The sequence below is a fragment of the Manacus vitellinus genome, unplaced genomic scaffold, assembly GCF_001715985.3.
Source record: "Manacus vitellinus isolate BGI_N305 unplaced genomic scaffold, ASM171598v3 scaffold_59_pilon, whole genome shotgun sequence".
Taxonomy (NCBI): Eukaryota; Metazoa; Chordata; class Aves; order Passeriformes; family Pipridae; genus Manacus; species Manacus vitellinus.
Window position 1 is genome coordinate 1,662,877 of NW_021940681.1, and position 14,512 is coordinate 1,677,388.

Sequence of the window (14,512 nt, forward strand, 5' to 3'; positions counted from 1 at the left end):
TAAAACCATTACAGCAGTTAGAGACACTTAAACTCATGTTTGAAGAATAATGCTGGACCTAAGGAACATGGTAGATATCTTAATACATGTAAAACATGCTTGCTAAGTACCCAAGAAGCACTCAAAAAGTAGCATGCTAGAATATACAGCACTGAGCTCAAAAGCGATGTACGGTAAAAAACCGATAGCACCTTGAGAACCAGCAGGTCACCAATATTAGTGAAGAAAGTTATAATACAATTAAAAAGATAAAATAAAACTTCCACAAGAGTCCATGATCAGAGACTGTATACACTTTCACCCATGCAGCATGCAGACACTGCTAGGCCATAGAAAGTATTTGGAATGCAATACACCAGTGGAATAAGTCACCAGTGCAGAGTCTCAAAGATAAATAAATTAACAGCAGAAATACCCAAAACACAGGCAAAAGAATAAAATGCCCCAAAGCAAGATGATTTGATGATTTTGCAATTTCTTCTAAAAGCAAAGACCACTGCTGAAAAAATGCAAATACTGAACTGTCTCCAGAAAAATCAAATGCTTTTAAACAGTGATTTATAAACACTGTTGAGTAAATAGGAGCACAAACAACAGATACATTAAGATGTACTTAAATTAAATAAAATTACAGAAATAGAACAGAATTATCTTTGTACAAATAAGAGCATTAGAGTATAGTCATCAATGGCAACTTCTGTGCTAAAACCCCCCCGGTCTTTAAGTCAAGTACCAGAGTGTGTGCTTCAGTAACACACAGCATTTGGCTCTGATCTTCACATGTGGTGGTTTTCTGGTTTTCAGAAAAAAATTATTTCAGGTATGGATGGCTTTTGAATTTAAAAAGAGTTATCAGATGATGACTGCGGGACTATTCCTATCAGGAAAATAAAGCTATGTATTAAAATACCTCAATTATCATGTTGGATCATGCCTAGACATCTGAGGTCACAAAATAAATGAGATGATGTTAGAGGACTGCATGGGAAGAGTGTAGAAGGGAGCGAATATGAGACTGTTTTGTTGACAATTCCCAATGAAAAAGGCACTTAGGCTTTGGCCTCCTCAAATTATGCCTGAACATCTCCTTCCACAGACAGGAAGTCTGGTATTAAATAGTTGTAGATTATATATAGGATGAACTAGAATTATTTTAACACTTAAAAAAAATTCATAGAAAGAAAGATAAGTTTTTTTTCATCTTGGAAAATCATGAGTGAATGAAAACATTTGAATAGGCAAGAAAATGAGGTGGTAATTTTAAGTAGTGATAGAAGAGATATTACTTTTATCAATATGGAGCTCAGATAATTTTTCCAATCACAAAAGAGATATTTCTGAAGGAACAGATGATGAGGACATCATCCAATTTTCACATAATATGTGTGTGGCAAAGGAGGAGGAACATCAAGTGTGAAAGGAAAAAGAAGAAGGAAAGCATCCAAAGAGAAAGCAAGTTCCTTACTCGTACTTGGAGAACTCTTGTCCTTGGCCACACTCCTGCCCCAGCTGGGAAACAGTGTTGGGTACATCATTTCCTCTGAAGAGTCTTCATCATCTGAACCATTGCCACTGGAGGTCACATCTGCTGTGATGATGTTAAATCTGCCATGAAGCCCTAAATCACAAGGCCTTCTGCTGGCAGCAGTTAGACTTTCTTGCCTCCCCTACATGCAGCCTTACAATTACAGAGGAGAATATACAGAACTGTGCTTCTCATGGTCCATATCTCCTCCTGGCCTTTTCACTCAGAAGGGATGCATCGCTTTGCCACAGCGCAGCTGAAGCTCCCCAGTGTGGTACCCTTTGCACATTCACAGCATTAACCATACTCTGTCCTCTTCAGCCCCTAATCAAAATGCCCTCTTAGCATGACATTCTTTACCCTTGGTTGCCTGTGTGGCTTCTTGCGTCTTCTCTCCAGGATTTGACCACCACCAGTGGTCTGGAAACAGATTCCACCAAGCTTGGGTGGTGGTTTTCTCTAGGTTGTCATGATGAGGCCCTGGAGCTGTTAGGACATGGCCCATTTAACCAAGTTCTTGTTATTATTTCTTGAGAAGCACTTTTCCTCCAGGAAAGTCAAGTCCACTAGCACCAGCACCCTGAGCACCCTCATGCCACAGAGACGGATGTGAGTGCAAGGCGAATGTATGAATCCATGGTATCATTACATTCCTCAAACACATCGCTCGATGCAAGCGCTTCTGGCAGTCCCAGGAAAGAACACAGTGCCTTGAGAGGAGACATCAAAAAGCCCTGTGGGTTTTCTCTAGCCCTTCACATGCCATAAAGTTAATGAGCTCCTCACAGGCTTTGACAGCAGGAGAGAGTAGATAGCCTTAGGCTCCAGAACGAGGAACATCCACCAAGATGACATAAAAGGTGAAAGAAGTATCCATGTCACGAAAAAAGGTGACCCACAGATAAGCACATCCAGAGAAGCAAACTGCTCTGCTACTGAGAATCCCAAGAAGCCAATGCTGTCAGAGACCTGGGCTCAGAACTGCCGCTATTGAGTCCACTCAAAGGACACATGCACTCCCCTTAGCCTGATGCTGTCAGCTAAATCCACACCAGAAACACTTTTCAGAGTAGGCGTCAGCATAGCGTGAAGAGAGAGAGATGCAGCTTTATTCCTATCACATGACCAATGCACAATATTTTCTCAGATCAGAGCATATCAAATAGTCAATTCCAGAGGTTTGTGACAGGCATTTACAGATGGAAAGAGATTTCTCCTTAGAAAAATCAGAGGAATCTACAGTGTTTTCATCCACTGTGCTAGGCAAGCCAAATGGGTATTGGCATGCAAATAGAAATAAAAGTGTCTATTACATATGTATGAACAAAATCAATCACAGTTACTGTTTGAGTAGGTTGCTCTGATAACTTAGAAGGGTATTTCATTGATCAATAACAGAATTTTACATCTGACTCCTGGTACACCTTCAGATGAATCATAATTTGTTAGTAACAAAGAAACTTTTTTCATCCAGGAGAGGAAGTTGATGGCAAAGTGCTGAGAGTGTATTAATCTGGACCATTAACTTGATGGAGAACATCACCAACAATGTCTAAATCCAGAGAAATACCAAAAGGGATTCTCTGAAGAACAAAGAGCTGTGAATATTGTTCATTTCAAACCCATAGCAAAGAAGTCTTTAGATTAAGCCAGATACCTTTTCACAAAACTTTAACTTTACAAATGGTGTGTAATATAGATTGAGAGACACCAGTTTTGTTTCTCATTTTAACACACTATAGAATTAGATAGATATATTTTTAGCCCTCTGTCAGAAGATATATGACAAATAGTATTCTTTACTTATTTCTTAATTTTCTACTTTCCTGTCTGTGGGATTTTTCCCTGGGAAATTAAACTGGATACTCCACTGAGCCTGCACTGCTATGGAATCTAAACAGCAGATATTGGGGTGCAGCTTCATCTTCTTTTTTTGATTGTTCTCCATGTAACTTCCTCCTACACTACTGAATTTTTGATTACTTTTTGATTACAGAGATGCACAGCTTATACTTAACTTCTTTCTGAAAGGACTGCTAAGTTATTGATTCATTTGTAATGCAGTAAAATTAAAATAACTGAGTCTCTTTGGCTTTAAAGTGGTGTTGCTGATGTTGCTAAATCTATCAGAAAAGCCCAGGTGCATTACTTTCATAATTTTTTTTCCCAGAGAACCAATCTATCAATGCTAAACCAGTAAACAATCATGCCAATGCCATCACTTCTGTCATACACATATATCAGTATTGACATATTGTATTACATTGCTTTATAGTTATTTTGATCTTTTAAAATCTTAAATACCTCTAGTTTTCCCTCTGTAAAATAGTCCTGCCCATGAGAGAGAACTGTTAGCAACAGGAAGGGACATATATATCTAGGATCAATACATTTGATAATCAAGTAGTAAAACGAAAACAGACAGCTTTCCTGCCTGGAAAAAAATGCACAGGTTTTTGCAGTGCGTACAGAAACACCTGTACGAGGAAACACTAAGTCACACATGCATACAAAAACAAATACATATGAAGGTGGAATTTCCTCCACGCTTCTACCCCTTACGGGCAATATTTTGTAATAAAAGCTCTTGCTTGAAACAAGTGCCAGAAAATTTTCTACTTTCTTTCAAGGTCTGGGGTAAAATCAACCTAATATTTCTTTTCCTATCTACATATTTATAAGCTATTACTAACCTTCACATCCTCTGAGACAAGATGTTTGGTTTTAGTGATTTATGTCTTCTAGCAAGGCTTTTGCTAACTGTGTAAAACAAACGATCAGTCTTACTCTACAGTGACAAGGGTACCACCCTTCCAAAGCACATAGACCATTTGACCACCTATCAGCAACCAACAGACAATCAAGCAAGTTCCTCACTTTCATGAATTTCCTTGGTGGGGGAAAAAAAAAAGAGCCAGTAGGAAGAAACTTTCATGTCTATCAGTTCAATCTTTACTACAATATACCTCTGTAGATTTCCTGTGTGTAATTAAAATGTTCTCCCTTTAGGTTCACTTTATTTTCTGGGGCAAAGATCTTTATCACTCTAAACTTAAGAACTAATGTGAACATATGTACATTACTTCCATTTTAACATGTGTAAGATGACTTCAAAAGCTTTTTATTTGTTGCAGCTGCTGTGCATTACATATTTGATAAAAACATCACAAGCAGTTTTTCTGATTCAATAAAGCTATTTAAGGACAAAGGTGAGAAAAATGGCTAGTGTTTTTTGATTCCTCAAAGCCTGTGGAGCCCAAATTTTCTCTCATGCATACTGCCAACAACAAGGGTGAAATTAATTTTTGCAGTGCACAAATGGCTTGGCAATTGGAACCATATAAAGGATTGCTTTGGTTAGCGAGGCCATGTTTTTGACACAGATTACACACATTCACAACCATAAATATATTAGAATAACAGAGACTTTTCTCCCAAATTGACAAAAATGTCCTTTTCTACCTCAGACATAAATTGACTTCAAGTAATAATTGGTTGTACTAATTTGTGGTGCCTCAGAGAGCAAACAGGTGTGATAAAACAGCACTGGAAAATGTAAACCAACAATCTCTCTGAGCTCATGTATAAGCATTGAATTAAACACACTGTAAATGATTTTGTTCCCACTGTCTCAGAGAGTGAAATTCATTTCTGACTTAACCAGTTTGGAAAGTAGTGTCTTTCAATGTCTTTCCAATATTTGAAATGTTGCATACCTCACCACTTACCAGAATGCCCTTCTGGAAGAACAAAGCAGTTTTAATGCAATCTATATTTAATGTAGTTGTTATGAAATGTAAATCTTACTAGTAGTAGCATGATAATGTCCACCATCTTCTTCATGGAAATCATCAGCCACTGTCCCGAAAGAGATGTCAGGTGATAGAGATGGAACTTCATCATCTGTATGGTGATGGATAAATCATTACTATTTCATTAGCTGAGTTAGCTGAGTTGCAATACAGTATTTAGGAGTAGTTCAGTTACTCTATACTGCCAGCTTCATTCCTTCATTTATTGGTCCAAGAGAGGAGAAAGATACAGACTAGATTCCTCTCATAATTCAACCCCGCATAACCTTACTTTACTAACATAGTAAGGATATCACCTTACAGATTATTTCAAGAGGAGTATGTATTACAGTGATAATGAATATTCTGACAATGATCTGTTCACGTGATACAAGATTTAAATGCTACCTGTATACCATGTGGACAGGGATTCTAGAGGAGTGAATGAAGCTTTTTGTATTCCCCTCTACTGAGATATATTCTGAGATTTAGTCCAAAAATTTATACTCTGCATGCAAGCAGAGTTGATAACAGCTGTAATGGCAATCAGTTAAAATACACAGCATACACCTTGGGGAATGGTTCTGATCCCAGTTCCTTCGGAAAAAAGTGTTAGGATTTACCATTCATGATGCTAACTATATGGAAAAACAAGCATAACATATCATGAGTATACCACAAGTGAAGAGTAATTTTATAATCCTAATACTTCTGCTCTTTTTTTTTTATTTTTAATTTAAGTATATACTGAAGATAGTGAAGTAAAATACTGTTACCCTTCACTGGTAAGTTACGGGTGATTTGATAAATAGCCTGTAGTCACACAGTAAACTTTACTGTCCTTAGAGGATGACTTATATTTGTATCCCTTCAGTTCAATTGGAGCTAGTCTTTCAGACTTCAGATAATTTCATCCACACAAGAACCATAAAAGATGAAATAAAATATATAGAAAAGAAGATGGCGTTTCTATTTGGTAGGGCTTCATGAAATTTGAATTTGGCTTTACTACCTAAAAGAAGTTATTAATAACATTTTAATTTGACATATCTATCTCCCTAAGCATTCTCTAATATGCAGTAGTAAGATGATGTCCTAAAAAACCTCCTGTATTTATACAAAGAGAAATCTCTTCTATTGTAAACTCCTCCTCATTCTTATTATTTAATGTCATTTCATTTAGAAAACAGATAAGAATGTTATCCTTATCTCTACATATGCTTCATACTCACATGCAATCAAAAAAATGCTTAGAAATTTAGAATGCCTCAGTTTTCTTTCAAAGACACACATTCTCTCTTTTTTTTTCTCCTGAATACAAATTAGAGATGGTACTTTTCAATCCCTTATTATATCCTTTAACTATCAATGTAATCTTTCACTCACTTATATTAAAGGGCAACCTACTGTCCGTACCATAGTCTTTTCCAGGAGTTCCTTTTTCACCCCCTCCAGAAGTGTGATCTGGCAGCTGTGAGACTGGAGTAGCACTTCCATAATATGAGGGGCTGGATCTCCTGATGGAAGTATCCATGGGAGTTGTCTCATGAGTTGATCCACTACCTACATTTTCATCGTCTGCACCTGAAGTTGAGGACTCTCCACCGGTATGACGTGTGCCATCTGCATTATAACGTGAGCCATCTGCATTGTCAATGACTGTGGAAAGAGGGAATTAAGCAGCTAATATCAAGGAGCTACATAGCTATATTTCAGTAATGCTAAACAGTTTTAGTTCTACAACAACAAAAAAAAAATAAAGAAAAAAACACTTGTGAATTAATACCGGTTCATCCATTTTTGCCATCCTAACCTGTCTAGATAATACTTCACTAAAACATGTCTAATGTATATATGCTAGTTTACATATTTCTCAAATACGTAGGGCCTACCCTGCATCACTTATTTCCACCAAACATTTTGGTTTTAACATAAAATCTCGGCATTTGTAAAGTCAATCAGAATTTCAGAATTGTAACAAATAATTTATTATGAGCATTTTCTTCCACTTCCAGCTGCTTTTCTAACAAACGGCTCAAATGAGATGTAGAAAGGTTGTTGTCTTAAGCCAAGTTTTATGTGTCAAAGAGATATTATCCACTCTGAGATGCTAAAAATGTCAAATACCTATATAAAAAAGTGTTTGGTAGCACCCTGAAACAAACAAAGCTCCGTAAGATTTAGGGGAAAAGAAGTGACCAATTGTTTTAATTTCTGTTTAATGTCTCTTAACTTCTTTTTCTTATGTTTGGTTTGATTTTTTTAATATCAGTAATTGTTTATATAAAAAAACATAACCAGATACTAAAAACTGAGCAAGTGCATGTCTTTCTAATCAGTACAGTACCTATTTCATCTTGATTACTGAGGAGAGAAGTATCTAGTTTTTCGACTGGCTCACACCCTATGTCCCTTGTTTCTGTGAAAGAAGGAAAATAGAAAGTATTAATTTGAGAAAATGAGTATAAAAGTCATATGTATACCCATATTAATGGCATGTAATCACAAAACATCAGCTTCAGATGAGGACAGTTGGAAACAAATTTCCAAAAAATTTTATTCACTGATGTACCTACTTTCCCTTTTTTCTCCTTCTGAGGTGGAACACTTCAATATTGTTAGTTCTGTCAGCTAACAATTAGATTCTCCATTTCCATAGCCATTCCAGAAAACAGTTGCAGTCAATGCCAGTTAAAACAGCCTTATGACCCAGTTTCAATGCAGGCAGCCCCATTGTCATGATGGAAGTGGCAACCCTAACCCTCTCTAACTGGAGAGACTGTCCCCTCCATGGAGGGCTCTGCACAGGTAAAGTTTGCCCTGGTCTGGTGAGCACTGCTTCCTCCAGTGGGCTGAAGTGCCACATTTGGGGCCAGTGTGTAAGCTACCCAATCATACTGGTGGAAGGGAATAATACTTGGGAGGAGTTATAAAGCTCTGAGGGCAATGGACATCACTGTAGCAGCAGAATAGTCATTTGCAAGTATCAGAGGATGGCAGTTCACATACTATGCCAATACTAAGAATGACATCAGAAAATGTCACTGCCACCTAAATCATGAATGATTTTTTCCTGCAGCTTTCTGTAACAACTGTCTGTGAATGTCACAATCTACTGAAACTAAAGCCACTTGAAGTTAGTCCAGATTTTATCTTAAAATATTGTGTTCAGCATCTGTCATGGACTACCCACATTTTCCTAATAATTTAATAAAATATTTCTATCTACTAAAAAGTTCAAAACCTTAGACAAAAGTGGTCTGCTTCTGACCCACGTTGCTGTCTAGCTGCCTAATGTCTGAATGGAGATTTGCCTAAGCAAATACTGAATGAACCTACAAACAGGAGAGCAGCAGCCATGTCCACGGGCCTGGGATGGCCCTCACTGCTGCAGGTGGCAGCCACTCCTGGTATTCCTGAACACAAGTAACTGCTTTTGGCTATAGAAGCTCATGTGCGCATGAACAGAAGAGCTGAATGCCAGCACTGACAACACTTGTGTCTTTCAGATTTACTGCTGCAGTTGTTCACTTCACTAAGCCATTATAATGAAGTGTTCTGAAGCTACTAAGTTACTCCCAGAGGCAGAAAAAAAGTTTAGGTCAAGTCACACTAGTAACAAAATGGATCAAATTCATTGCTGGCATGATAGTTACACTTCTGGAGTTTGAAAAAATGTATTTCTCCTCAGCTGAAAAAGAGATTATGTTTATTATAGAAGCCTTCATTCCAGTACCTTAAATAGGAGATTACATACATTATTTTTAGTTGATCTGTTTCTAAAATACGTCATAAAATCACATACGTACCTGTCTCATTGTAACAATATGCATCATACCGACCAGTTGTATTTGCTGGGAGCTTGTAAATGCCAGTATGGTTTGCTGCACAAAGATGATACGGTCTGATTCGTGGGATAACAATATGCCCCACTACAAAACCATACCTGTGAAGGACAGAGGTAAATAAACCATATTACTTACTATAACAGATGGCACCTCAAACATGAAGAAACTACAAAGAAGTCATAATTTTTTTAAAGTGTATGCCTTTATGCATACTTTTTTGTTCCTTTTTCATGGACTATCTCTGACCACTTACACTCTTTCGTAAGTAATTTCTAGAATTTAACCCATTTTAGCTAAATAAGCATCTTATTTGCTAGAGCAATTGATTCCAGAGCAAGGCAGTGAAAGTGAAGGAAGCAAGTGCACTTTTTGTTCAGTGGGAGGTTGTATTACCTGACACTAAAGACTGGATTGTTTCTCCTTTAGGGATTCACATTTTCGTTGCTTTGACATAACATAATGCTCAGTGACATTCCACACAGAAATGAAATGTTGGGGGCTCAATTTATGGTACCTGAGCAAACTTAAAGAATGATTGTAACACATATCATTTTCTGCAAAAACTGACAGCTTAGTAAAATATTCAAATACAGCAGTCATTCATTCACAAATTCTGACTCTATCTTTCAGTTGAACAATGTGGATATTGTGTACAGAGCTCACATATTTCAGTGAAGACTGTAGTTACACTAGGTACAATACATTATTACTATTTTGCAATCCTTTAACAATTGATTCCAAAGTATTTAACTGGGATATGTGATAGAATTGTAATAAGAACTGGGGCTTCATTTGGGTTTTGTTTCACTTCTTGAGAGGTATGATTTGTCATGGAGGAGTAAATGTCATAGCTTTGCAGTTTTTTATCTATGAACATCATTCCAGTTACACATCTAATGTGCAGATACTTGTAGTTCTGAAAGTGTCTTGTAGGTGGAATTATAAATTACTTTACTCACACTCCCAACTGACACCTTATTATTGACCTATTTGTGTTATGTTCTGTTGATTCATCTTATTCACTCACCATCTTATTCATTCACATTTGACATGTATTTTGATGATTATATATAGTATATTTTTCCTGTCCTATTCAAGCTTAATAAGAGCTAAGGCTTACTGACAGGGACCTCTAGCACAGGATTGACAAATGAAAGTAAGAGGGAGGGTTGACCAGGAGGGAGGAATCCTATCTGTATGCCTTACACATCCAAATCTGTCCTCTGGTAAACTCTGAATTAGGGAAAATTGTAAAATTAAAAAAAAAACTACAGCTCCCCACTGAAAAAAAAATAATCCATCTTCTTCTTTCAATTAGCTTTATATTTTAACTTCAGAAAAAACTTTCCATTTTGAAGAATACTCATAATTGATAGCACTAGAAATCTCTACCCCTAGGCATTAGTTAGGATTTGATCTCTACATATTATGTAGTGCTGGGCAACTCAGACTGCTATGTATGTTCATCTGCCAATGTCAGAAAAAAAGAACATGCTTACTATGTTATGAAGGATTTTTCCCTCAGAGTAAAAAACTGTTTCTAGTCTTTATGTGGTACAATTTTAAATTACACCCACTTCTCACAGAAGAATCCAGTAAGAATTCTCTGTCCACTGTTCCCTGACAATTTTGTCCACATCTTTCACCATCATAATACTTGTGAAAATGAACATCGCATGCTGTCATCAAAAGCAGTGCATGACACTATTATGTATAAGAAAGTTTTCAAAGCACTGTGCATAGTAAGTTTATTATGTATTTTTTAAAGCAAGATCACATGTTCATATAGTGAGATGCATTTACAGACCACAGGACTGTATTGACTCAGTGCTTGAACAGAGGGCATCCTTAGGGAAAATATTTCATCTTGATGAGATTTTTGTTACAGATTTTGTTGTATTACATCATTACTTATAGAAGATAATTAAGTCACTTGACAACGTGGTTTGGGGTTTTTTAATAATTACTATGTCTGTCTTCTGAAACTTCTCCATTCACAGATTATAAGGATGCACTGATACTGTGGCTATTTTTTTGTTGGGATGCCAAGAGTTCATCCCTCATGATGCCACTTGCTGCTTTTTACTGTTCCTTGACAAGAAACAGTGCAGAGTTTTGTATACCATATATACCATATATACCATCTTCAGTCTTTGACCTTACGTTAGGTCCTTACTTTTCACATACTTATCCTACTCATTACTCAGCGATACAGTATGATCGGAACATCTTTCTGATTAGTTTATTATACTGTCAATGTTTTGTAACCTTTAGATTTTATCTGTGAGAGGTTATGATTTTTTAAAAGATAAGTGGTAAAAACTATACGCATCAAGAACTTATTTATTACTGGGCCCAGAACAAACATACACATGCACAAAGATGTTTTGTTCATTACACAATATAACTTATTTAACTGCTATGACCATCTAACTGCTATGACCATCTTAGCAGCTATAGGAAGTCAAATATAATTATTACACTATAGCATGGATGGATTGACTTGTCATGGTATCTTATTTTTTCAAGAATTTCTTTACCTGCAAGTTTCAAATCCAAGTTCATGAGCTTTCTTCAGTTGTTCTAGTGTTGCCAAGGTACTATTGAGAGCTCTGCAGAGTTTGACTGCTTCAGGTCGTGTGAGACTGTAGCGACCATTTTTCTCAACATGAAAAACTCCTCCATATCTGCAGCTTACATTGAATTCTGTTATCAAAGAAAAAGAAAAAAAAGGTGTTACAAATTGTTAGACCTAATGCTTCGCTGAAGACATGGAAATTGTTTATTTTCAAGTATAGTATTTTCAATGTAAACCACCAAGAAGTAGCAGCTAACAATTCATTCAGAAAAAGCACTACCACTTTCAATCACGTTCTTCATACTTCCCCTCTTTGCACTGAGGCACAAGCCAAATCTTCAGCCTTTCCAAAAATAGCAATACAACATGTTTTTGTGAGATATCTAGCACTTTTAACATTCCATTAACAATAATGTGCAGACGATACACTTTGTGAAACCTTGGAAGCCACACTGCTGCAAAACTAGGTGAATAGTCAGATGTACTTGAAAATAAAATATTTCATTCATAACAGGTTTTTTAGAAGATGAAATGGGGTATAACAAGAGGTTTTGTGATCATTAAGTTCTTTAATTATCTTATTGTGATCCCTTTACAGTGTATGAATTTATATGTCAATTCCCAGTTTCAGAACCAGTTCAAGTAACATGTTCCTTTTATGTGCTAGACAAAAGCAGAAAGTGGTTTGATTTTCATGATCTCCTTGAGATAAGAACTATTCATGGTCTACCTGAGACAAAAACTAAGTCTGGACTAGAACAACATTATGTTGTTAAATACTCCCTGAAAGATAATCTTTAAACTCTTCATATTCAGCCTGCTGGGGCAGATAAAGAAGTGTCAAATACACGCTATATAAGAGTTCACATGAATTAATTTCTCGCCACCTGTTCATTCATCTGACAATATTTCCCTCCATTTTGAAAGGTTTCTTCCTGCTCAGTTCATGCTCTCTCACAAACATCTTACTGCCAACTCATGTCAGAGTTTCAACATGTACTGCAGTGTTCGTTTAATGTTAAAGGTTACCTTGGATGGATTTTAACCTAATAATACCATAAAGGCTTGCACATAGAAGCAAATTTCAATGGCAAAATGTATGAGGATAAAATTAAAAAAAAATAGTTTATACAGTTAATACAATTCATTTTCTGGCCACAAGCCTGGCAAACCTGAACAAGCAGTATTTGCAAAGCCTGAGTGAGGGGAGCACCTCATCCAAATTATTAGAGACACTTAATGAAAGGCATAAGGGCTAGAGGCTCGGAGGAGATCATCCTCCATTCATCTTTTTGTTGGAAAAATACTGCCTGCATAATGCAACAAGTGGGGAAATGGCATAATCCAGGAAAATTTGTGACCGACAAAATGAGAGAAAAAATAAATATTATCTGTCATCTTTTTTAACAGAAGCAGCTAAAAAAAGAGTTAATAATAATAATATTACCAATAATAATAATACAAATAAAAACAATCATGTGCATGGAGAAAAATCAGGGAAGAACAGGACACTTCCAAGCAATGTAAATTGACTTTGTTTTTGCCCCACCTTTCCCTCTAGAGAAAAAAAGCAATTGCAACTGCAGACTAGAATGACAACAGCAAAGCACACTTAATAGGAGTAACCTATTATTACCAGTGAGAAGAAGAGCATGACTCATTTTTATCTTATTTTTAGTGGAAGTTCCATGTGCAAGAAAGGGAAAAATAGACTAGTCTCCTCCAAATATCAAAAGGGTGTGTTTGTACCATCTATTTGAAAAAAAAAAAAAAAGACAAATAATAACTGCTTTTCTGAAGGACCTGAAATGCAATTCATACACATTTCCATTGACACATGTGAACAAGTAACTTTCCTAATGTTATTCTTGCTTGACAGTCTATTTTCTTCTATAGTATAGATGTGAAAGCAAATGATAGTAAATAAGGCATGCACTCTTTCTTCAATTACTTTTGTTCATTGGCAAACTGACGTTATTCTATGTACAGTGTATCTACTAAGTGTAAACTGCACGGAACATTCCTTTACAGAGCTCACAGGAAACAATCAAGGAGATAAAACACCAGATTAAACCCAGACTGTATGATGCATGAGAAGACAATCATTATTCATAGCTTGGGTAGAGTCCAATAGTATTGATGTTTGCTTGACCAAAGGAGCTCAAAAGCTGTGCATCCAGTCTTGAATACTTTTACCATAGGCAACAAAATTAACCATTATGGTTACTTGGATTGCCTTTCCCCAAAAAGAATGTACAAAGTATCTCTGCTCCCTCCCCCCCCCAGCTCCCCCCCTTCAGTATTTTGGCTGAAGAAAAAAATTTCAATTTAGACAAAATCAATATACATTGCAGAGCTGTTTAACAGCCTTGCTAATTACAATTGTTAGTGTTTGTATTATCATACGCTATTAAAAAAATCAAGAACACATAATTTTTAGCTTTGTAAAATTTATGCAGGACTAACATTCTCTCAAAATGCCTTTTTTTGTTTGACATAGTTGTTTTCTTCTTCCAGGGAAAAATAGTTCTGCAGAAATTTCTCTGATGACAGACATGTCATAAGAGGTTTTGAAGGCAAGAATGAGGAACCTGTTTGGCAGAGGACACTAAAAAATACATTTCTCTTTCCTGGAGGACTTAATGTCCTGCAACAGGGGTTAGTTTCAGCAAGTTCCCACACGTGATTCTGAAATTGTGACAGTGCTCCCCACAAATGCCAGATGCAGATGTGCACAGCACTGGTCCTGGGAATAGTTGATGGACTTGAG

At 36.5% G+C, this 14,512-nt stretch overlaps 1 protein-coding gene across 3 annotated transcripts in view; it reads right to left on the minus strand.

Annotated features, from left to right (window-relative positions):
- The window catches only part of CD44 (CD44 molecule (Indian blood group)), a 50,436-nt gene that overhangs the window by 17,925 nt on the left and 17,999 nt on the right, over window positions 1-14,512 (minus strand). For all 3 annotated transcript variants that reach the window (XM_018082085.2, XM_025896063.1, XM_025896064.1), the window contains exons 2-6: window positions 11,705-11,870; window positions 9,126-9,262; window positions 7,664-7,735; window positions 6,733-6,975; window positions 5,333-5,428 (exon numbers count right to left, since the gene is read on the minus strand). In XM_018082085.2, the coding sequence (XP_017937574.2) occupies window positions 5,333-5,428; window positions 6,733-6,975; window positions 7,664-7,735; window positions 9,126-9,262; window positions 11,705-11,870 (714 nt within the window). The remainder of the gene's footprint in view (window positions 1-5,332; window positions 5,429-6,732; window positions 6,976-7,663; window positions 7,736-9,125; window positions 9,263-11,704; window positions 11,871-14,512) is intronic.